The sequence below is a fragment of the Ixodes scapularis genome, unplaced genomic scaffold (assembly GCF_016920785.2).
Source record: "Ixodes scapularis isolate PalLabHiFi unplaced genomic scaffold, ASM1692078v2 ptg000105l_1___fragment_6___debris__unscaffolded, whole genome shotgun sequence".
In the NCBI taxonomy this organism is placed as follows: domain Eukaryota; kingdom Metazoa; phylum Arthropoda; class Arachnida; order Ixodida; family Ixodidae; genus Ixodes; species Ixodes scapularis.
Window position 1 is genome coordinate 10,209 of NW_024609916.1, and position 24,238 is coordinate 34,446.

The window sequence follows — 24,238 nt, forward strand, 5'->3', positions numbered from 1 at the left end:
CGGTCGCGCGAACTTGCGCGATCAAAAAACATAAAAATAAGCGACGTATGGGCTTGACACGTGGCCTCACGTGACCCGAACCGGCACATTTCATTGGTCCGTTTGTGCGGAACCAACCCGTTGCGGTGAATTTAGCGCTTTTTGACTCAGCTGCATCGCTGCATTTCTGTCAGTTGGGTTCTGACAGCGCGGTTGGCTCGGGCGTGGGAAACAAATCCACATTCGGACATCAATACGAAGACCGCACACCGGCTCTGGTCAGCCACGAATGTCACCGAAAGAAGCCCCCATGCAGCCGTGAGTCGGACCCACACCGAGAGACGCGAGATTTTCAAACTGACCCGTCTTTCTTTCTGCCCGTGAGCGCAAGAAGCGAGCCGACCGTTTTTTTTTAAACATGGCGAGGCGTCAAGCTCACGTTGCGTCAGTTGTCGACGCCGGCGACGAAAACTCCAGAGCCTTCGGGGCTGCCCCTTCCAAGAGGTCCGAGAACCCCGACAGCAAGATGCAGACCCAGGCTTTGACCAAGAGGCCGGCGCTGACCAATTTGCAGCCCGATTTGGTGGTGGGCGGTGGCAAGCAGGCCGGGCCCACGAAGCGGGATTTGGTTCGACAGGTGAGTCTTTTCATGCCTTGTCGCTTTGTTCCAGTCGTTGACTCCCCCTTTTTTTTATTGGTTTCCGGAGAACCTTCCTCATTTCTTTTATGTTTTATGTTGTCCTTGTTCATAGATCTTCCCGTGCATGAATATGCCTGTTCATTACGTTATCTTGAACCATTTGTAAACCTAACGTGTTGTTCGTCGCTTCTCTGTTGTTCGCGAGATTTTGGGGGCGCCTTGGACCTGGGATCTTTGTCGTGAAAGCTTCGGTTTGCTGTAATTCTGCTAGAGTTTTTCGTGGTAACTCCGGATTATCTTCGCAACATTTATTAAGCGTCCTCGTTTCGCTAGTTTGGTTGTGTGTCTTACGTGCGTTTTCAAAAAGATTTCGTAGATTTTTGTTTTTCTTACCGAGTAAATTTGTTAACAATCATGATACTCTGTGTACTGGATAAAAATATCTCGGGTACTCCTGATTGCTGCAGGGGTGAACATGCTAGGTCGACGCAGCAAGCGTGCTTACATATCCAGCCTGGATCGGCTTTTCCGAACGTTAGTGCTCAACGCCAGAATCTCAGTATTTTATTGTGAGAATATATATTTTAAAAGCTATGGGGATTGGCAAGTACAGTGCTAATCAGACTTGTGTATAACGCGCGAGCGTGCAGATTTCTCCGGGGAGCGCTAGACTGCTGGCATTCGCGGAAGCTAAGCTAGTCACGTTGCGCAACGTGGAACGGCCCGCCCGAGAGGTTTCCTGCCCACTCTATCGCTTGATAAGCGATAAAAGTAAAGTGCTTTATAATCTGCTTTTTTTTTATGACGACATTGTTGATATGCCTTCATGCTTCAGTTTGTTTATTGTTCGAGCAATGGTACTTGCAAAAAGCGTGCGAGCATCCTTCCGCGTTCGCCGCCAGCTGATAGAGTGGGCAGGACACCCCTCGAGCGGGCCATTTCATGTTGCGCCACGTGACTAGGTTAGTTTCCGCGAATGCCACAAGTCTAGCGCTCCCCGGAGAATCCGCACGCTCGCGCGTTATAGACAAGTGTGATTAGCACTGTGCATGCATCATTTACAAGCCGGTAGTGTTTGGTGCGAACTGCCTTTCCATTGTGCTAACACTTCCATGCACGTTTGCGTAAAATCATACCTGTTCCTTTTTTTTTAGATATTTTTTGGCAATGCAAAATTTGAACAATCGTCAGCTTTCCGGTCATAGTGCTTTTCGCCGATATCTGTGACAGGAACTTTGGAATGGGTGGTTTTCTATGTCCACCATTTCTTAAACTTTTTTTGTCTTTTTTTTCTGATTTAAGCCATACATACAACCACTCATGCAGCTTCTCAAGCAGTTTGTTTATCTATCGAAATTGCCCAGTTTGTGAGGTAAAGACCTTTGCAGTTCACCTGGCCTCTTTTTGAATTCTGGTACATATGCGACGTTGTGCTCTCACTTATAGGGAGAAACTGACTTTCTCCCTTGGCAAGAAACTGAGAGCCTGAAGACTTAGTTTCGTGTTCCTAGTAACCCCTCCCCCCCTTTCTTTATAATGCTATGTGACCTTGTTAACCTAATGCTACAGAAGACTGCATGTGAGTAGTATGTTTACATCAACTAGAAATAGAGTAGTTTCCTCAATGTCAAAATGATGACATTTCTGGCTTGGTCAGAGTTCTCATGTGCCAAACGCAAACAGTAAAAAGACTATAGTTGGCAAATGTAGATGGTGCAGTTTAGAGCCACTGCATTTTGCAAAAGTACTGTATACCATGGCGTCGAATTCAGCTGGAGAAATTTGGCTTTAGATTTCTTTAGGTAAGAAATCTTATAGGCTGTCATTGGCCACCATCCTCAAGAAGCACTAAATGGCGTTTCTGAGATTGTCTGTTCTAGGTGATTACTCCTTCTACGAGAACTTAGCATCCCAGAAATTGGGAAATTGTGCTTGTGCGATGTCTATTTCCCTGCTAAAAATGTGATCGAAGTTTGTGCCACCCCCCTTTTTGAGCGGCAAAATCTGGAGCACAGAATTCAGCGGAGGTGCTGGTGGCGCCTTTGCTTGCGATTGGCTGGCGCCTCTGCTGAATTATGTGCTCCAGATTGTTCTGCTCAGAAAGACGAGTGGCACGAATTTCGATAGCATTTTTAGTAGGGAAACGGACTTTGCAGGAGCATAATTTTTCGATTTCTGGGATGCTAAGTTATCGTAGAAGGAGTTATCACCAAGAACAGACAATCTCAGAAACGTCTCTAGTGCACCTCTAAATCCGGTGGGGAAAGGGGGGTTATGCAAAATTGTTTACACACTCTAAACAACCTGCGATTTCTGACTGTTCATAACGTAATGTGGGCATTTGAGTGGTTAATGAACGAAAAGGTTCGCTAGGGCTACTGTTGAGTGGTCCACAGTCCGTGGGAGGTTGGGTCTTTGTTCTCTGACAAAGCTTGCCTACTCCAATGCGCAATGCGGGCATTTTGAAACCACCGATGGTGTTGAGATGCACGTGTTTCGCTGCTCTTGAAACATGGTCGCTCTCGCGATGCCCATGCTGAGTGTCTAAACCCGATGGCTGCTCCCTAAGAGCAGCCAACAAGGAGGATAGAAGGGTAAGAGAGGGCATGACCGCGTAGCCTCCACAAGCCATGCTCCCTTGATGCCTCTTTCTCACTTTCCTCCTTACTCTCCTCACTTAAGCCCAATATGACCACGTGACCATAACTAGCCTTCGTCTAGCCTTCGATTTCATAAAACTTACTGGACGGAGCGTGCACAAGCCTGCAAGGAATCCTTCTACAATCAACGATCTCACACGTGATATGCCACTCGTACCAATTTCCAGAGGGATCTACGATCAAATTGGCGACATCGTTTGAACATGTTATGACTAGGCTTCACCAATATTGCAACGTGCCCCCTCCTAGTACTTATAACCTCCTTGGCAGCCAACCTGCTTGGCTCTGGTCTATGCTCCTTGCAATAATTAAGGAGCTTCTCTGATCTGCCGCCCAGACATCCCGTACACAAAATGTCTCAGTAATACATATGCGAATATGGGCAGCACCACGTCGAGAAGTCGAGTCGTGGTGCCACATTGCACCGCGACTCAATCCCCAACGTCGCTGCAGGCGCTGGCAGATAAAAAACGGCGTGTCTTTGAATTGCCAGTCTTCGAACACGTGCTTCATGCCTTCTGCGTGGCTGTGCACGCGTGATGCAGGTGTACGAGTTGTCGAAGGTAAGGCAGTCGCGCTGGAGTCGGGACAACTGGAGCTTTTGATTGTTTACGACACGACTACACTCATTCCGTGTTGCGAGACACCGAGAAGTCGCATGCCCAGGTGATCCCTTGCGGCGTTCCCACCAAACGTGGCGAAACGGTAGCCGAGGAAAGTTAGCCACCGTTCCAGAACGGCTGCACCAATCTCTTCTCTGCCTCTTTTAAAATGCGTTCCGGATTAATGAAGGACGCCCGACTCTCCGCGTGGCTCTAAAGCGACCCGTGCCCTTCTTCGGTCGCTTTGTCGATCGATTGAATCGACGGTGGCAACAACGTTCGAACGCAGCAATTCAACGCCCGGCGGTCGGCCAGACTGAGCTGCAGAGGATCCAGTTTGTGCCGTGCTCCACCGAGCTTCGAGATCTACGCAGAGTCGTCTGGCGCACGGGAGTCGCAAGTCGACGTCAAAGCGGCTGTCCCCGCCGTTGCTTCCGACGAGGACGACGAGAAGGCTCCGCATTCCGATGATCGGGGGGCGTCCGGCGATGTCTGCTCAGACTCTCCAGACTGTGGAATGGAGTGCGAGGCCGCGGGTGAGTCTGCCTTCGCGTCGCATACTGTCGGCGTTGCGGCTTTTTTTCACAACTCCTACACATCGTTTCACTTATTGCGCTGTGGTTAGCCCCATTGGCTCATGTCATAGGTAGCTTCCGTATTAAAGCTGCCCTAAAGACGTTCCTGAGATCGTCTGTTCTTGGTGACAACTCATACTACGGGATCGTAGCACCAGAGAAATTAAAAAGTATGCTCGTGCGACGTCACATTTTTTTACTAAAAATGTGATTGAAGTTAGTGACATGCCCCTTTCTGAGTGGAAAACTCTGGAACACGGAATCCAGCGGAGGCAGCCGCGTGACGATGAGCGAGTGTCAGCCAGGCCGTGTGCGCGTTGTCACGGCTCCGCTGGATTCTGTGCTCCAGAGTTTTCCGCTCAGAAAGGGGCATGTCACTAACTTCAATCACATTTTTAGTAGGAAAATGGACGTCGCACGAGCCTACTTTTTAATTTCTGTGGTGCTAAGATCCTGTACAATGAGTTACCAACAAGAACAGGCGGGCGGATGCAGGAATTTCCTGAGGGGGGGTCAGGTGTTGGTCAGCGTACCATATGTTTCGGAACCCCTTTTTCCTTGGTTCACGCCATAAATTTTACATATTCAGAAATCAAGGGGGGGGGGGGGGGGGGTCAGGGCATCCGGACCCCCCCCCCCCCCCCCCTCTAAATCCGCCCCTGAAAACAGACGATCTCAGAAACGTCTTTAGTGCACCTTTAAAGTAAAAACAGCCTTGTTAGCTCACGTGTGCAGTTTTTACGCATGGACAAGTGCCAGAGAGCCTCCTACCTGATGCACACCTGTTCGGACATTTGCATAGAACGCGACAGACTAGGGAAGGCGAGGCTTACTCGAGGAGTCGCGGCGTAGTTGGTCACACTGAAATTCAAATGCCCGTATCGACCTTTACTCGACGGCTCCTGCGACTCGCGTCGTCGCCGCTCTGAAAATGGTGTAATGCGTGGGCGGAACAGGAGGCCGGGCGCTCCTGTCAAAACGTGTTAAAGGGATACTGAACCAAAGAATTTGGTGTCCATAATAAGTGGCGCACGTTCTTTCCACGAGCCAGCAGCCGCCGGTGTGCGCGAGCACACGCAACGAAAATGACGTCAAAGACCTCCATTCGCGGTTAAGATGACAGTGAAATGTGTGGGCTTCGGGCCAAAGGAGAATAAAGACAGGCTTTTCATCTCTACAAGTGAAAGCTACGTGCTTGTTAGATCAATTGATCGCTTACCTTTTACACTAGACACCACTGTGTAGATGAAAAACTTGCCTTTATTCTCCTTCGGCCCAAAGCCCACAGATTTCACTGTCATCTTAACCGGGACTGTAGGTCTGTGACGTCATTTTTGTTGCGTGTGCTCGCGCACACAGGCGGCTCCTGGCTCGTGGAAAGAGCGTGCGCCACTTATTATGGACACTAAATTCCTTGGTTCAGTATCCCTTTAAGGGCGGCACTTTGGTTGCACCGACGAGCGGACCCCCCGCCGTCTTCCCCCCTCCCCAACCGGGGAACCCTGCAGACCGTGGACCCTGGGGCCAAGACTCCCCCATGGTCCTGGACGCGTCCCTGCACACCCTGGAGCCCATGTCCTACATGGAGATCCGGGACCTGGAGGCCAGCTCGGAGTACGCCCAGGACATCTACACCCACCTCAGGCAGCAGGAGGTGGGTGGGCTTCTCTTGTTCACGCCGCTGCTGATACGTCTTGCAAAAGGACGTGTTGGAAGCATACAGATGTATGAAGTAGACGTGCTCCATGTACGCACCATACCTCTTGTACGTTGTACGGGCAGTGTGACTGCGGCCTTGCGGGACGGTGCCGCTGCTTCGTTTTGGAAAGGCTTCGTCGCAGCTGGCGTGGTAGAGCCGCCAAATGGGCCGCTTTCTCCACCGGGGTCGGTTTGCTAGTGAGTGTGGGTATCTCTGCCGGAGGTTTTACTGTCGCTTGACTGGCTTCGTGGGGACAAGGTACCTACAAAAAAAACTCGACGTCTACTGTTTTCTGCTATGTTTTCGAGGCAAGCGTCTCTTGTGTTGTGCTGCAGCTCGGCACTGCTGCGAGAGTGCACGGCTTTGTCTTGCATCTCGTTTTCACGCGCCCTCGTGCAAAGAAGACCGTCTAAACGCGTTTTAAACGTAAATGAGGTGTAATGTAATGTAAGATGGAGGAACGCCGATTCAGTTGTACGACTTTCATCATCTTCTTCATTTATTATCTCATTTCTGTTTTTTCTTTTTTTTTTCTTTAGACGATATAGCGCTCGAGCGAATGGCTTTTACGGTGTGCGAGCACTGTGGAAGATGTGCCAGCCTCGACTCTGCAGGGCAGCATAGGAGAGATGGGCTAGTTGGTATATCATTCCTTTTGACAGCAGTGCCATGAGACATGGACAGAAAGTAAGACGTAGCACAATTCTGTCCTCACTTAGATTATTCAAGTATGCTTTTGCACAGGCGAGAAGATGAAGAGGCTTAAAATGCAAGACTAATAGCATTTGTCTGCTTTAGGAGTGGCATGTGAAGTTATCTCTGGGAAAGGTAGTCTTGGAGTGAGAGTAAAAAAAATGGGCAAGGGTCTGACGAGCGATATCAGCTGGAATGCTATTGCCTGTGTTACTAGTTGCATGCGGTCCAGGCAAAGGCAGCGCCAGGTGAGAAGGGGCAAGCACTAGGAAGGCTGGGGACGCGGAGAGAAAGCTCCTTTCCTTTCCAAAGTTCGTAGCGCTCTGCCTTTTCCCCTCACCTTCCTAGTCCTCGCCCTTTCTCTCTTTGCCTGGCGTTGCCTTCGTCTGCACTGCACACAACTAGTGACATGGAGTACAGGTACTTTCCGTTCTGAGCCAATGACGTCGCCAGAAAATCTCGCTGGCAGAAATACCTGCGTTCAGCAGCGAACCGCCCCGGGGAAGATTCCACACTCGAGGAAACCCCAATCTGGAGATTGATGCAGTAAACTGGTCATCTACCATCCTGGGAACAGTGGAAGCCGTGAGTTGTCGGGGGAATTCAGCGATTCCGTAAAGGCCGGGGATTCTCCACCTCGATCGGCATCGGTCGGGGAAATTATGCTTTCCTTTCTCCGAGTGACTGCAAACAATGAGCGTCTGGTGCAGCACACATTGCTCACGACTCCGGTTGAAAACTAGTCTTGGTGGAACCCGAATTCTTGCCTCTCAGAACTCTGCCACCAAGACCAACTTGTCTTCTTGCACTTGCACCAGTGGGCTTGCCCAGAGGTTTATTTAAAACTGGACATTTATTCTACAAAAAACGTCAGACTGATAAGGTAACAGGTTTTTTTTTAGATGCCCCAGTGAGGAGGTTAAGGAGCCCCCGTTGCTCACAAGATGTGCAGGAAGTGTATGGCTTGTAGTTAAGCATTGACAGAAGGCTTAGATCTGCTAAAATCGCACTTAAACCGAGGAAACTCTTCACTCGGGGGTGGGGACGTTCGAGGAAATTTGGGAGTTTGGAGAGTCTTGGAGGAACCCCTACATCCCCCAGAAAGGCAGTTTTTGAACCCAGAGTAGTGACACCGCATTCCCCGATTGTTTCACAAAGCATAAGAGCAGTTGACTATAGCTACCACTCGAATTGGGACTTCGCGAACCTTGGATACGGCGTCGAGAGGCTCGGGCAAATTCGTCTCGCTCAGTCGCGGAACCGCTTAAGCTGCTCCGCAACTTCAGACGAAACCTTGCTTAACTGTCAACGACGAGTTCGAGCACTTCAATGAAACTGTCCATCGTGCAGGCTTCCCACAAGTCCTTGAAAGTGTCGGAACTCTGAGCCGTCATTTTCAATGCCTCATAAGTTGTTGAAAAAATATAAAAAAAGTTGCGGCACTGTACGAGAACGGCAAAGGGTGCAGGACCTCAAGCACGCCTTCTCACGCGAGTCTCTCAAGGCTTTCCTCTTCTCTCCTCGGGTGTGCGAAGGAGAAGCTGACCCCGAAGCCAACGTACATGAGCAAGCAGCCGGACATCACGTCCTCGATGCGCGCTATCCTCGTCGACTGGCTGGTGGAGGTGGCCGAGGAGTATCGCCTGCACCCGGAGACTCTCTTCCTCGGCGTCTCCTACGTGGACCGCTTCCTCTCCGCCATGTCGGTGATCCGCAACAAGCTGCAGCTCGTCGGCACAGCCGCCCTCTACATCGCCGCGTGAGTGGACTCTTCGTGCGTGAGAGCGAAGGTGGTGACGTCACGCTCGTGCTCCGATCTTGATTGCACCCAACACTGATGCATGTTCTTTCTTTTTTTTTTTTATGGTTAGGGCAGCTTTTATGGCACAAGCCCAATTTATGTGCCCCAGGCATCGGTGATGGAAGTGCTGCGCCATTTGCGGCAAATTACATTATGAATCCTGGTACTTTTTGCGCCAGAATGCCATTTTTGCTAAGAATTGTGCCTCACATGTGCCTAGATGGGCCTAAATCAGAAAAATATTGATATTTTATTATTGGTCCACTTTAATATTTGGGGAAGTAGAGGGAAAGAAAAATTTGACAAATATGACTTTCACGGCGTCTCTACACACCGTATATATATAGTTTGCCTCGTCTTATGTCAGACCACTGGCGAAGGCTCGAACACCCGCAACCAAAAACACTCGTATTACAAGTACAAATCACGGGGCTATGGATTGCGCTTGGCTGGTTTAGCCGATGAAAGCACAGGTACAAGGAGATGATCAACGCAACGATGTCTCGCTTGGAAGCGGCAATTCAACTGGGCAGAGTCGTTGATGCTGGGCATCGACCGCTCTGGCCGCTTGATGCACTGGCTGGTTAATCGCCGACGTCTAAATTTCCAGTCTATTTCGGAGACAGTCTTGAGAAGCCTGTTGCAAAATACTAAGATCGTTGATTGCAGCTACTCGTACTCCTGATAAGAGCGCTCGGTTATCGTGTGTGCCACATGCCTCCGTGCCGTGGCACTTGCACCACCTGCGTCAGCCTTCACTGCCTGTCATCAGTGTGCGCACGTCGAGCTTCACCGCTTTGCACCAGAGTGCTACGAGCAGCGGGTGACCTGGGGCAGCGCCGGGCCTAACGCGATAGGCATGGAAATTATGCTCCGAATTGTTACAGGTCGAGGTTTGTCCTAATTGCAAATTAATCTCTTCAAAAACATAAAAACAGAGAAAAAGGGAGAAAAAAAAACAAGGGTCTATAAACAACTTAATTTTTGCGAGGACCTCGTTTTTGCGAATCGCTTACAATTCGCGAAAAACGGGTCCCGCGAACAATTCCGGTAAAATGTAAACGCATTCGAATCTATATATATTGAGATCATCCCACCACATCGCGAAAATCGAAACCTGCGAAATATTCCAAAACTTCAGCTTTGAAATAAATGGCGAAATATTGAGCCCGCGATAAAATTATTCGTTTACAGTATAAACATTCGAATACATACAGTAGGCACGGTAGTCCCCGTGCAGCTGTAGATCGAAAGAGCAGCAAACTGATCAACTCCGATTCCTATGCCACTAAGGGAAGTGTCACCTTTAAAGCTCAAGTGTAGGCTTTTATAATCTTTTTGGGTGGTTGTCTTTGCACTTTAGGATATGTCTCGAGTTTGGTAGGTTCATTAAACTTACGGGTCAGATTGCTCTTGGTAGACGTGTTAGTGGATATGTTGTTTCTTGCTTGTATTTTAAATAAATTATATTTACAGGCTAAACAAACTACCAAGTGTAAAAGGGAGAGAGGATTTATTTCAGTGGAGTGTGGCACTACGATTCACGTTTCAATCATATTTGGTACCCATTATGCATGAAACCTACTCTGACTAGAGCCTTATTTAATACTATTCCTTTTACTCCATATCTGTTCTTATCAGAAATGGCAATAAGTAATATGCTCGCGTGTCAGAGGAACCCTCTATCGCTATCATAAGTGAACTCATTAAGATGCAATCTCGCAGTCGTCGGATATAGGTTGTCGGCAATTTCTAGATCTCGGCGTCCTCCTTGAAGGGCGAGGTTGACGTAAAGATCCACCTTTCTGTAACAATGGAAGAGCACGAGGAAGTTGCCTAAAGAAAAGAAATTATGTGCCCACAAAAAGTGACACTACACAATCAAACATTGTTTTCATTGCTTGCCCCTTGCATGCTGCTACACGTTTAAAAAAACCAAAAAGACTGCCCGGTTGGGTGGGGCAGGCAACAAACACAGACACCATATGGAAGCGCCCCCTGCTTTATTCGGGCGTGGCACTCGAAGCGTTAACACTCATCCACGCAGTTGCATCGACTGCGCTGCGTTGAGCAGCACAGGTGCTCCCCATTGGCTCGTCGTAGGGGTCACCATAGCAACAGCTCGACGCGAGCAGTCTTAACGAGACGCAAGTGGCGTCAGTCATGTGGAGGAGCCTTTAAGCCATTCGTGACTTATTCGGTGCCTTCTCCTAGATTAGCTGCATTCGACAAACCCGTTGCAGATTTGACACCTTTTGTTGTGTTTTGGTGTCGCCAACCAGTGGCGTACGAAAGCTCTTCTTAAAGAGCAGTTTTGGCAAGACTAGCTCGTACGGCCAGAAGACCGCTCTCGTTTCTCTCTTACCCTTGGTAAATGTGCCAGTTGTCTGTAGACCAATTGGTGCATCTGACGCGGGCGCTGCAGGAAGTTCGAGGAGATCTACGCGCCGGAGGTGTCGGAGTTTGTCTTCATCACGGACGACACGTACACGAAGCAGCAGGTGCTCCGGATGGAACAGCTGGTGCTCAAGGTGCTCTCGTTTGACATGGCGGCCCCCACCATCTACTACTTCCTGCTCCGCTTCGCGGAAGTCGGAAAGGCCCCGGACACCGTCAAGCACCTGGCTCATGTGAGAGGCTTTCTTCGATTAGGTGCCACCTTTGCCCTCAAAGGCCGGTGCGCACTTTTGCGACGGCTTGCGACTTGATGCATTACGACCTCGCGCGATATCCTAAAGGGGAACTGAATGGGTTCTAAGATTGTCTGTTTATGACGACGACTCAATCTGCAGGCTCAAGTCATCCTAAAAAGTCCCGAAATCACGCTCGTAGGTGGCCGATTTCTGTATTAAAAATCTAACCGAAGATTGTGACACATACCTCTCTGCGCCTTAAAGCAGAGGGCGCCGTCGGACGGCATTTTCACTACAGCCTAGATTGAAGAGATGATCCGTCTTAAACCACGGCGAGCGTTTACATTTAATGGTGGACACCTCGTGCGATCATGAGTCGCAGGCACGCTGTGTTTGCAGGTGGCGAGGAGGAAAGGCGGAGACGTTTGCAGACGATCGACGCTTATGCCACCTCCTCGCAGCTCGTTTTGCCAGTGTGGCCCATAAACCACGTCACCCCGATCGGGCACCCAAAGATTTAATTCTTGTCGAAATGTAATGCTCGATGCTCCTAAAAAGCAATATTACAGATATTTGTGATCTCGACGCAACTACCTCTTTTCATTGGTCCAATTTATGGAGAGAGTGGAGACCGGAGGATACCCCTCCCTCCCCACTCCCTGAAGAGGAAGTAGTCGTAGGGTATTTTTTGCTGGCAGTTTACGGTGACATCTTGCCATCTAGAACTGGTCATTTGTATTGACCAAGGCCCAATGAATAATAGGTCATTAAAAACAAGCGTCTACGAAAAGCACTTGAGTTCCCCTTTAAGACAAGAGAAAATACTGGCACCATGTATGAGACAACTTTGGAACTGCATTTCACTACAGTGAAGGTTTTGCAGTATTTGTGCTCGTTTATGACATTACCGTAAAGTTCCCAAAGAGCGCCCACCCAAAATGAAGAGATAAATGGTGAAAAATAGGGGTGGGCTATCTTTGGGGACGCCACAGCAAAACTTTATCAAAAATCGGCTACAAACCACGTGATGCGGGAACTGATAAGGCAGATCGCGAACACCAAACATTCGAGTGTCGCAATGCGATACGCGCGGGAATTCGCTACAAGCCTGTCTGTCACGGGAACCTATATCGCGCATGCAGATCAAGGACAAAGAGACAGGAATCCGCTAAAATCTTTGTCACGGGATTGGATACCACAGATTGCGGACGCAGAGGTTCGCATTTCAGAGTGCAACATACATGTGGGAACAACTCGCGTGTTACAGGAGCCAATATCGCATGCGCGGATCACGGACAAAAACGCTGGTACCCGCTGTAAACTCGCTTGTGACACGTGCCGGTACAGCAAATGGCACAATCGACGCGATTCCCGTCGGACATTGCGTGACGTCCGACGGGACTCGGCGGGTGGGCGATGTTTCGAAATTTTGTTGCAGATATTTAGCCAGAAAAACGGGATGGGCGATCTCTCGGAACTTTACGGTAAGGTTTTCAAGCCAGTGCGGAGAGAAAGTCTGTTTTTTGCACAGGATTTGCGGTGACATCCGAACGACGCTGGGCTCTGATTGGCTTGGATTGAAAAAATAGTGGGTAAACTTCAATGCTGAATGCCTTGAGGTCTACTCACTATTTTTTCTCCATTAGCCAATAAGAGATTGTCGTTCTGACATTATTGAAACCCTTGCAAAGAAATAGACAAACTTGCGCTCTGCATAGCAAAAGAATGACGCGAATAAAAAACGGGAAATGTCCGGAAATCGCAAGAGTTCCACAGCTGCCCGACAGATGCTAAGGGACCGCAAGAGGTTGTGCTTTGCATAGCGTGCTCTTTACATCAGTGCTTTGTGGACGCATTTTGCCGGTTTATGCAGTTGTCTGCTACTCATTTTATGACGTCGACTTTATGCCGATTTTGCCTGCAATGCAATGGAGCTGCGAAAAGCCATTTTACAGATTGAGGAATAGGAGTGTAGCAGTTCAGCCATTTTAGGAGTGGGAATGGGCTCTGTCTTCACTTCTAGGAGTTGAAAAGGATAAACTAATTCCCTGGAATTTGGGCGGGGAAGAGAGTGCTTGTTCCAGAACACTGGCCTAAAGGGACATCTACCCTTTCCATCGAGCGTGTTAATTATGAGAAGTTTGGAAGTGTCTTCTCTGTGCTTTTAAACCAGTGGCCGCTCGAATATAGCGTGGCATTTCTTTCAGTATCTGTGCGAGCTGACGTTGCTGGAGGACGACCCGTACCTTCAGTACCTGCCCAGCATCGTTGCCGGTGCCTCCTTGTGCCTGGCAAACCACACACTCAAACGATACCCATGGGTAAATCTGATTTATCAATCGCTTAGCGTTCTTATTCCCCGTGGTGAACAGCAATGAGGATGTAGCTACAGAAGTAGCGGTGCTAACACTCCCCCACCTCTTAAAGGCAGACTTCACGCTTTCCACTTTTGCTGTCCTCCTTTCCTATATGCTCTCCAGTTTTTACCTCGCCCCAACTTGGCTCTTCTCGCAGCTTAGGAGAGGGGAAAGCTAAGAGGATTGTCTTCCCGGCAGTAAACCGAGGTTGTACGTCGGCCTTTCAAGAGACAATGGCATCTCCGCAAAATTAGTTTTATTTTTTTGACAGGCGGTTTAATATGGTGTCGGGAGACTACCAACCAGTTCAACGCGTGTCTCGTAAGTTACGACAAATAACGAGTAATAGAGATAGTACCGTCAGTAGCACAGCGCGAAGAAGAGAGGCGTATGTTCACGGCGTAAGAAAAATGGGCAACGTTTTCAGTAAAACTTGTAGCACATTTCGCGTTTTGTTTTATGACTCCTTAAACTTTGTTTGAAACTGTGGGGTTTGATTTCCGCAGTTTCGAAGCCTGAATTTCCATGAAATTCAGGCTTGGAATTTAAAATTCAACTTTTGAACCTTTCGGTGTTCAATTCAATGTTCAACATTCAAATTTTTCCAACTATATATAAAAATATTTTGATGTCTTAGGACTGTTAAGTTTCAGAAAGCTTAACATTTTCGAATTATTCGAACCATTGAACCTTAGCAGAGTTATAATGTTGAAAACTTTTCAAATTCGGATCTAAGAGAGGTTTGAACATTTCGAAACCTTTAGAACTGGAACTTTGGGGGGTTCGCGGCATCCCTAAAAAACGTTTGCAAAGCTCTTGAGGGTAACTTTAATTGGTTCGTGCTTGTCGATTCGAACGTTCCCGTTGTAGGTCCTGCAACAGATGCTGCGATCGTAGACTTTGCGTGCGGCCGGGGCAAACAAGAAGTGACGTTGGAGAGGCACTCAGGAAACGCCGACGACTGCGGAGATGCGAAACATCTTAGGGCTACTTCAAAACAAAGCGGAGTGCGGTGACGGTGACAGTGTTCTTGCAATGCCTGGAGCAATTCGAGGAGAACTCGTGCCAGGATGAAATCATCTGCAAACTCCATTTAGTTATACTTTTACTCTATAAATCGGCCACAAGATGTTCATAACCAAGGTTGGTTTGATTAAATGTACGGTGAGAGTGTACCGTATTCTTACCATCCGCCTTCAAGGTGTTCGCACTATTTTTTTAATATGAAATTCTTTTTGCTGTCCCCTTGACTTCACTATAGCTAAGGATTACTGCAGTTTGAACACCATGTGAACGGAGAGAAAACAAATTTCCAGCCAATATATTTCGAGGACACCTACGCACTTATGAGCTGTAAATGGCAAAGCATGAATGTCGACCTTCCGTTCCCTCAGTTCGTCTGCGGCGTCATCGCGTGGACGGCCAGGTTTTGCTCGCCGACGGCCGAGCATGCGCTCTCGTGAAGTGGCCGCGCTCAGCTCGGCCGTGCACCCTTTCTTGAGTTTGCCCGAGCGGGCTCTGCGGCCAGGTCTGCACCTCGCCGGGCCGCTGCGTACACTGCGCCACCACGGAGAGGGCTTCTCTGGTGGCGTCCCTTGGAACTACGCCGCACGAGAGCCAATGGGAGCCCCGTTCCTTAAAAACTATGACATGCGCCAGCCAATGGGCCGTCAGATTTCTGCTGCAGACAACATTTGGACGGGGGAAGGTGCCGTTTGGCGTGGCTTCAATGCTGATGACTGCGATTCGCTCCATGGGACCAGTTAATGCTTTCGCATTAAAATTGTGCTATGGGTGGTTGGGCTCTTGGAGGTCGTGTTAAAATGAGAACATCAGTGAGCATAGATACCCTGTCGGCCTCGCACAGTGGTTAGAGATCTTCATCGTATTGACGGCAAGATTTCTTTTTTTAATGTTCTAGTTATAAGATTTGACTCGAGTGTTTGTTTTGCATGTTGCTTTACTGACACTCTAGTTCAGGTGGGCAGTTCCTTGCCCCTTGACCAATTGTGCAGCGGGCAAGCGGCGCATCTGCTACTTTTTATGCAAGCCTTCATGAGCCATCGTTGTGGGGCGAACGTCAAGGAGTTTCGGCCAAAAAGCCATTGAAGTCTGTTGTGCTTAAAGGGGTACTCCCACCACATTTTTTTCAGCCACCCCAACTAACCGGGTTTTTTTAATCGCCGGCCTTTACCATCTCTGGTGTACTTTTTCGTATCGCAAAAGTCAAAATAGTTATTGTGAAATGGGCAAATGAATGTGATGTCCAACCTAACATTCAAGTATACCTGGACTTTTCAGTGTCACATTACAGACGAGCAGGTAGTCTAAATACCGTATTTACACAATTGTATGTAACCCCCCCCCCCCCCCCCCTGAAAAAATACCACAGCAGCAAAAAAGAAAGATGATACTTTAGAGGCACATTCTATGGCAAACCGCTGCCTCCAGCATGCATTCGATGCCTTCTGCCGTGCTTTTGCCGCTCAAACACATGCGAGGCGCACGAGATGCCGGAGAGTTATCAAAGCTGGAGGCGGAACAACTGAAGCTGCTCCCTGTACTTCTCGCTCTTTTTCCGCTACTAGACACTATGATTCGTCGATGTCGTCCTACAAATTCTCGCTCTTAGCAAATGACCGCATCTTCCGCGCTTCCTCTGTGATCGCGTCGCCCGTCACGGGCAACAGACGATCGCGCACTTCTGCGACGTACGTTGCAAGCTTGACCTCTAATTCCGGAAAGCATCCGGACCTGTCCTGACTTTGGCCCTCGGAAGCTTCTGTTTGTCGCCCCGATTAAACCCCTTTGCCGATGCAGACGCTGCTGGAGCACCGCCCGCTTTGACGGGTCGAACTTGCGTCCAGCAGCGCTGTTTTCGGTCCCTTTCTGATGAAGTATTGGCCGTAAAGGAACATCGAAAACCGAAGCTGCCTAGATCACAAGTGTCGATAGCAAAAAACCTATTTGGCACCCCAGCAAGCTTGCATGACCTCGACTTTAGATCAAACGATGTGCGACCGTGCATTTTGCGAAGAGCAGGGGAGTGAGGCTGTTCCAGGGTCGTTCCAAAGGGGCTCTTGCTTTAAGTGCCGTCACCCTTGTGATTCAGGCGTGTCCGTTCACTGCGAAACATTCAGGCTGGTTTGCGAATGGAAATGATTAATACTTTTCCGCGCAATTAAAATCAAGAGGAAAAGTTGTAAAATAAGCGTACGAAATGGCGCAATGCTACTCGTTCAACCGACTGAACTCGAGCAAAAGTGTTCTTGATGTCGGAGTTGATTCATTTTTGTCGGCTGTGGAATGCTTTGTTTCTACGACTCGACCTACAATCGTGTAAATGCAGTACAGTATGCCAAGCATTTGTTTCATCCTGCAGCATGGGTGGTTGATCGAGTTTCCAAAACATTTATTTGATGCCATGAAACTGCTTGTAATCAGTGGGAACCTATTCTACATTCCAAAAATGAACCCCTACCTACCGCTGGCGTCACTTTTTCATTGTTGCCAGTTGAAACTTTCAGTCTCAAAAAGAAAACCGAGGACCAACATTTTAAATTTAATAAATTGGCGGAAATGTTTTGGCCAAACAATTCGGTTAATTCGGCAGTGTGTGTCGTGTGGGGGCGGTGGTAGTCCCCAGGAAGAAAGAACAAGTTTAAAGAATAAGATAACTGTTTATTACGGAAAAGAAAGGTTTGTCTGAGTCAATGGGACGGTCAGAAGCAACTGGAAAGAGAAGAACGTGGGCTTGGAGTACTTTGAGGCGATGGCAGCGGGCGAAGGCGAGGCTAGTTTATAAAGTGAGGGGTAAGGTTACAGCTGCGGCGAAGAAGTCGGCTGCCGGGGCTTGCGAGCAGAGTCGACTTGGCTGGTGTTTACATTTGGGCGATGGGTAGAACCGAGGGCGAGAAGAATGGACGGTGGGTTTGAACAGCGAGGGCTCGTTGGCTCTAGAGAACTCGGGTTGCGGGGAGCAATTCGGAAGGAAAGAACTGAGCGGGGGCGGCAGAGGGGATGGAAGAATAACAGATGGCTACGGTTAACACATGCTCACAGTTGAGTCAATTTGAGGCAAATCGGGGACTATGAAGAAAACACTGGAGTGCCCCTTTAACTTCCGCAATCCGTATGCCTTTCCTTCTCATTCCGTGCAGTCCTCGGACCTGGTCCTTTACTCTGGCTACAACCTGGAGGACTTCAAGGAGTGCGTCCACAGCCTGTACAGCAGCTTCTGCAATGCTGGCACAAAAGCACAGCAGGCCATCCAGGAGAAGTTCAAGTCCTCCAAGTGAGTAGACTGCACTGCATGCCTTTTTGTTCTGTGCTCCCTTGTGAGCCCTCGAATTTCATTGTCAAGACTCCTGTGACGAAAATGACCATTTGGGGAACATCGATTTAAAACTTGATATCTTGGCCTTGTCTGGCGGCTTGTTTCGAGAAAGCAGCAATGATTGACGGTACTTCAGGCATGGTGTCAAACATCCTTTGCGAAAATGGGAAGACATTGGTGAGATCATCGGAGATTGCATTGTTGCTGTCATGCAGTATAATCACTGGCAGTATCATTGCGTTCAAAACGATGCGGTTCTACTTCGTTTGGGAACTTCGAAGTCCCTTGTAATTTTACAGGTTGCTGTTAAGGACTAGCTTCCCCAGCTACCGTCATCTATGAGCAATGGCGGCAACCTTTCCTGCCTTTCTACTCTGGTTTTCGCCAGAGTGGAAAGGCTAAATTTCTCTAGGTGTCATCCTTGAGGTCGCCCATGAGGTCGTCTGAGAAGTTGTCCTTGAGGACGTCCAAGAGGTCTCGAGGTCGTCCCACCATAGTACAGCTTTGCTGGTCTTCCTTCTTCACCAGAGTGGAAAGGCTGAAAGTTTTTTAAAGTTTATTTAGGGGAGCCCTTTTATGGTATTTGTGGCAGTGAAGAGGCATATTACTCGGTGTTCAAGCAAAATTAAAACCGCTGCACTCTGCTAGCCCCCCTGATGCGAGATAACCAAATGCCACATTCTTCAATAACTCTATCGTTCCTTTGGCTTTTCGCAGCAGCTGTATGGTGATAGTGCCAGGCATTGCCATACTTTTATTTATGTCAAATTCGGGTGGTCAATCGTCGGCAATTTATTTTGCCAGAAAACTGGCAATAGTGTTCCCTACCTGCCAATTCTTCCGATTTTTCGAGAAATGTATGAATTGAGACTAATTTTACAATTTTACAAATCTTGCTTCAAATTTTAAAAAAAATTTAATAATATTTTTTTTTAATTTTTTTTTTGTAAAATTGCTGCTGGTGGTATATTGCACCGCCACAAGAGGGCGATAGGTACCATCCACGCAGCGTCGTGGTTTTTACTATTTGTCTATCCAGTGGCCACGGATCCAAAACCAATCCAAAGCCGAAAGCCTTTGTTCATATGTTTGGCGGCGCACGTTGGTTTGACGTGTTGTGCCTCGCTGTTTTGGCCAGTTTCGTGGCAAGCAGAGCGGTGTCATTGATGCACGTATATTCATAGCATTTCCCTAGTCGCGGTGGCTTTGCAGCGCAATAGCGAACTCCAAACCTCGAAAGAGGTACTTTCAAGTGTTCCTGAAATCCTACATGTTGGAATTCCCGTGCTTCGTGCCGTCCAAGAGGTGAGAGAAGTTTGCATTTTGTCACACGTGCACGTGTGATGTAAGCGTTTCGCACGGTGGCAAGGCTGACATTAAGCTGCACATCGCTTCGCATAAACACCAGCGATAAGTGCCTGCCTCTTACGACTCCCCCCCCCCCCCCCCCCCCCCCCTCCGCGACTGCGGGAGTTTTACGAATTTGAAAGTCCACAGGTTGGCAGGTATGGTGCTCGCGTTGTCAGTTTCTGGCTGGCGCGCACCATTCGGGTGGTGGTTCTCCGGCGAGCACCAAAAAATTTGCGGCGCTTTTTCCGCCTGAGCTCCGAACGGCCAGGCGAGCGGGCGTCAGACTGTCCAGTGTCGTCACCTCCGAAATGGGAGGGGTCAGCGAGAAAAACTGAGCAAAAGAACAATACTGATCCGAAGTCTATGTGGCAATTTGAGTTAGTTTGTTCATGATCGTAGACAAGCGCCAAAAAATAGACGGGCACAAAAAGTTGACGTAAATACTGGCCCCGAGTTGTGCCAGTGTTCACGTCAACTTCTTGTCCCTGTCTGTAATGTGAAGCCACTTGACCAGCCAATACTCGAGCCAGTCCATGCCATTGGGACACGGGTGACGCGGCAGCAGCAGCCTCGCTAGCGGTGTCTTGCGGTCCAGCGGCGAAGTAAACTGCCACCGTCTGGCGTTCCATGTTCGGTTGCTGAGGGTCACGTGATGTAACGCCGGCACGTTTGTGGTTGCCGGTACCACTGGCTTGGTCTTGCAGGCGATTGACCACCCGAATTCGCCATTAGTGTGGACACTTGGAGAGAGTGCAGTGACATGCAGTACGCTCGCAACAGTTCAACCTCGGATATGCCATACTTCTGGTTAATCTGAACTACACTTAAAAATTTGGGTTGTCCCATTGTGTTTAATGTAATTTTTTAATCAAATTTCATAAGCCGTTTAATTCTAATGGCATTTTCGTTCAGTTCAGTATTTGTTTTGTCTCGCTGCCCCCGTTGAGTGTGCTTTTTTCCAAGCATTGGTGCCATGCGGAGAAGAAACACCTGCGGGGCTTGTATCCGCGGGTGTTGCTTTTCCGCAATGCTCTGGTGCTCGGTAAGAAGCACGCTCAATGGGGCTAAAGCAGGGGACACATGAGCAATGAAAGTGCAGCAGTTTCAATAGCAACTTGCACGGACGCTGTGACAGGCGGCATGCCGTAGGTGCGGCGTCCACGCAAGTTGCCATGTAAATTGCAGTGCAGCGCCTGTTTTTATCGCTCGTGCGTCCCCTGCCTGACAGTCCACAACAGACACCTTTTTTGTTAGATGAACAGACTTAATTTTGTTTTAAGGTGTCACGTGCTGTCTAAACAGTCCACGATAAACATTTTTGAGGGGTGAAATAACTTGTGTTGTATGTTTCAGCTATGTTTTATGCATGGCATACCTGCTTATGATTATAGGCCCATGTGCGTGCCAGTGAATTTAGCCGGCCTGTTCACCCGCTCTGTGTAAGTCGGTCGGTGTGGTATCTGGCTGGGAATGGTTTGTTCCTTGTTCCATCCCCATCCGAGAGTAATCTTTCATTTGTAGTTTGATAATGGGTCTATATGCTTTATATAACTTCAACCTATGTGGAACAGTCGAGAGTTGGAGCAGTTCTAAAACGAAGTATAAACAGATTCTGCCTTAAAAATGTGGAGCCCTACTTAGGCCTACAACGTTTTGGTGCTGCCTGCCTTCCTGAGTACTAGCATGCTTACCGTTGAATGCACAAACCTTGCTCCAATCTAGGTGCCCCTTCACTTGCTCGAGGAAAGCGAGAGGGCCGGCGCTGGCCAATCGCGAGGGCGAATAAGCAGCCTAGGTCGCCTATTCGTCCTCCCGATTGGCCGGCGCCGGCCCTCGCGCCTTCCTCGAGGAAGTGGAGGTGCACCTCAATTGGGGCGAGGTTTGTGACTTCGGCGCCTAGTTCAGTGAACGTCCCTTCTATGTCCTAAGGAATTGCAGAAAAAAGTGTGCTGCTAGGGCTCTAGTCGCTCACAAACCGCCTTTTGTTTTTCCTCCACACCAGGTTTCACTGCGTCACAAATCTGAAGCCTGCCTGCACGCTGCCTTTCTAGCGGACGGCTCCGTGTCACCGCCACTGCCACTCAACCTGAAGTTTTTTAATTGCATGTGGGACAATAACGTACACCGATGGTCGAACTTTGCAATTTCATGTCTTGTGCCATTGTGAAAAAAAATGAATGTTGCCACTGCTGTTGCAAGCATTTTAATGAAACCCATTTTTTTATGTGGGGCAAGGGGGGGCCAATATTTCTGTGTTTTGTCTCTTCCTTTGACGCACTATTGGCGAAACTGTTGACTTGGCTGCCAGTCCCAGTAACGAGAGAGTTAAGAATTGTGCAACGCGTTGCCGTTTTTCTAACCGGAGACCTGCAACATCTTAGGGCAGCATGGCGCATGTTCTTTGGCTCGCTTGAGATTGATCCTGGTGGCCTTGTCTGCAGTTCGCATCTCGCAGCCTTTACTTGCCCCTCCCATTCAGTTTTTAATTCCCATGGTCGGTCTCTGACATATTCATGTACAGTGCAGATATGATTCGCATGCATCATCCAAAGAGACATTTTTAAGGTGTATGAAAGGGAGGTATATTTATCTAATTGTCACATCCTTTTTTTAACAAACTGACTCCATTTTAAGCCCTGTACATAAGCGTCGAACAAAGTATTATTTTTAAGCCAGTATCTGTCCTGTTCAATAAATGTTCTGAACCAGATTTCGTTGGTCTGCATTGGTGTGTTTTGAATGAATGCGATTGGTTCAGAAAAGTGCATGTCTGTGCTTTAGTTACTCCCCTGCCGGCCTCTCACGAGGCTTACAAAAAAGGCATGTTTTTAGCTCGCAATTCGTGCGGCGATTTATGTACCCTGGCATGCGGCTAAACTACCATTGTGCCGTAAACGCATCTACGGCAAATGCAAAATGCCTCAAGGTAACGTATACTCCGGTGACCCGAACTAAACGAACCGGTGACTCGGTTTTGTGATCAGCCCGAATGCTTCAACCAGAGTGAAAATGTAATCTTTGAATCTGGCGTGTTTCAGGTTAAGATGTTTATGTTGGGGAGGGGTAGTGGAGGAGATGAGATGCAACACCTAGTAGCCATGGTAGGTTTATTGACTGGTAAACAGTTGAACGAATCTGGCATGAAGTTCCGCAACTGCGAAAGGGCAGATGCGTGAAAGTCCTGCAGATTTGCGAAGTCTCCGGGAGACTGTGTCCGAGGGGTACCTGAGAAGCGCAAAAAAGGACAGAACAAAACTGGGTAAAAAAAATAAGTAAGCATAAAAAAACTCATTTGAAGTCCTAAGCAAATAATGCAGAAACCCCTTTGCCTCCTATTTAGTATAGGGATCTGCAGGGGACTAATGAGCAGGACTTTTCGCCTGCTCGGTTTCTCAAAGAAATTGGTGTTTGTGGGTCGGAAACACCATTGAGACTTGTTATGGACGCTCCACCCTTCGGGCATGGATCTATTGTACATCTTTCCCAGTTTTCCAAAAACAAACATTTCAATACAATGCCTTGAATTAGTAACGTGTGTTATGATCACTCGTAGGCTGGATCGCGCATTAGGAGCCAGACGATGACAGCACCGGCAGCCATTGCTTGTCACCAGGCAAAACTCTTTGAAGCTTGTGTGAAGTGTCTTGTAAAGGAACTTTGTTTTCCAGGAATATTAAGACAGAATTTGCCGGTGTGAGTAACTCTTCAGAAAATTGCAAAAACAACATGCCAATCTCTGTCATCTGCTCAACCTTTCCGAATCTTAGTCATGCTTCAGATAACTCCACAGTGTATCATTGATGATAAAGAGGCAGTCGACAGGATCCCGTGCAGAGCAACAAGAACGTAGTTTTATGGACGTCGGAGGTATTTATCAGATAGCGCCGGGCGCACTGCACATGACTAGTGCCTTGTCATGCGAGGCGTTGTACATGATAAGCCCGATACATCTCTTCACGGGTAACAAGAGACAAAGTACAAAGTACAAGTTCATGCCACTTGATTGAAGTTACTGTCATAATGGAGACGCTCTGGAGGCTTCACCGTGCGAGTCGACTTCCTGGCTTGTGACCCTGACCCGCCATCGCCTGAAAGTTGCTGTTGGCATGGCGGTGCTAAGGGCTGTCTCGTCGTAACAGTGGCCAGGTTTCTGTTGGCCGTAGGTGCTCCACCGCCGATTAGAGTTTCCTGGACCTGCGACGTCGCCCCGTTGCTCGGGGTCGACTCTGTCTGGACTGGAAGCTCGGCGCCACTCTCGTCTGAACCGGGTGTACTCCAGTCATCGTCGTCACTCGCTTCCGCATAGTGCTCTCTGGCATGTAGCAGGTGCTGCTGGTTACGTCTCAGTATTCGGTGATCTTCTGTCAACACACGGTAAGACCTGGGAGGGGCCGTGTCAATCCCCTTGGCTTTCTGCAGCCATGCAGTGTCTCTAATCCTCACAACGTGCAGACTTCGAGCATACTGCTCGAAGTCTGCTGCGACAATGAACCACAGTTTTGCAGCTTCACTTCTTTGACGTTCTTTCGATGCCGTAGCCTTCAGGAACAGCTCGACCTCCTCCTTGAAGTGCTTCCAGTTTTCGAACAGGTTGCCCGACAGTTGCAAGGGCTCCGGCGTTTTGAGCAGATCCATCGTCGCCGCTGCGTCGTCCGACTACGCTTGGGCCCGCACCGGCCACTTCTGACACCATGTAACATTGATGAGAAAGAGGCAGTCGACAGGATCGTGTGCAGAGCAACAAGAACATAGTTTGATGGACGTTGGCGGTATTTATCATATAGCACCGGGCGCACTGCGCATGACTCGTGCCTTGTCATGCTAGGCGCTGTACATAATAAGCCCTATACAGACAGGAACCCAGTTTCTTTTGAGAATGTTTTAAAAAAAGGTTACGTTAGCGAGCAAGAGTC

General features: G+C 48.6%; 1 protein-coding gene across 1 annotated transcript; it reads left to right on the forward strand.

The window, feature by feature from the left end:
- The first annotated feature begins 72 nt into the window (after positions 1–72).
- On the forward strand, positions 73–22,038 carry LOC120836101 (G2/mitotic-specific cyclin-A-like). Its single transcript, XM_042287671.1, has 8 exons — positions 73–616; positions 4,171–4,417; positions 5,965–6,110; positions 8,384–8,607; positions 11,075–11,279; positions 13,490–13,603; positions 17,800–17,933; positions 21,328–22,038. The coding sequence occupies exons 1-8, from the start codon at positions 398–400 to the stop codon at positions 21,374–21,376; spliced, it is 1,338 nt and encodes a 445-aa protein (XP_042143605.1). The 5' UTR covers positions 73–397; the 3' UTR covers positions 21,377–22,038.
- Positions 22,039–24,238: the final 2,200 nt, after the last annotated feature.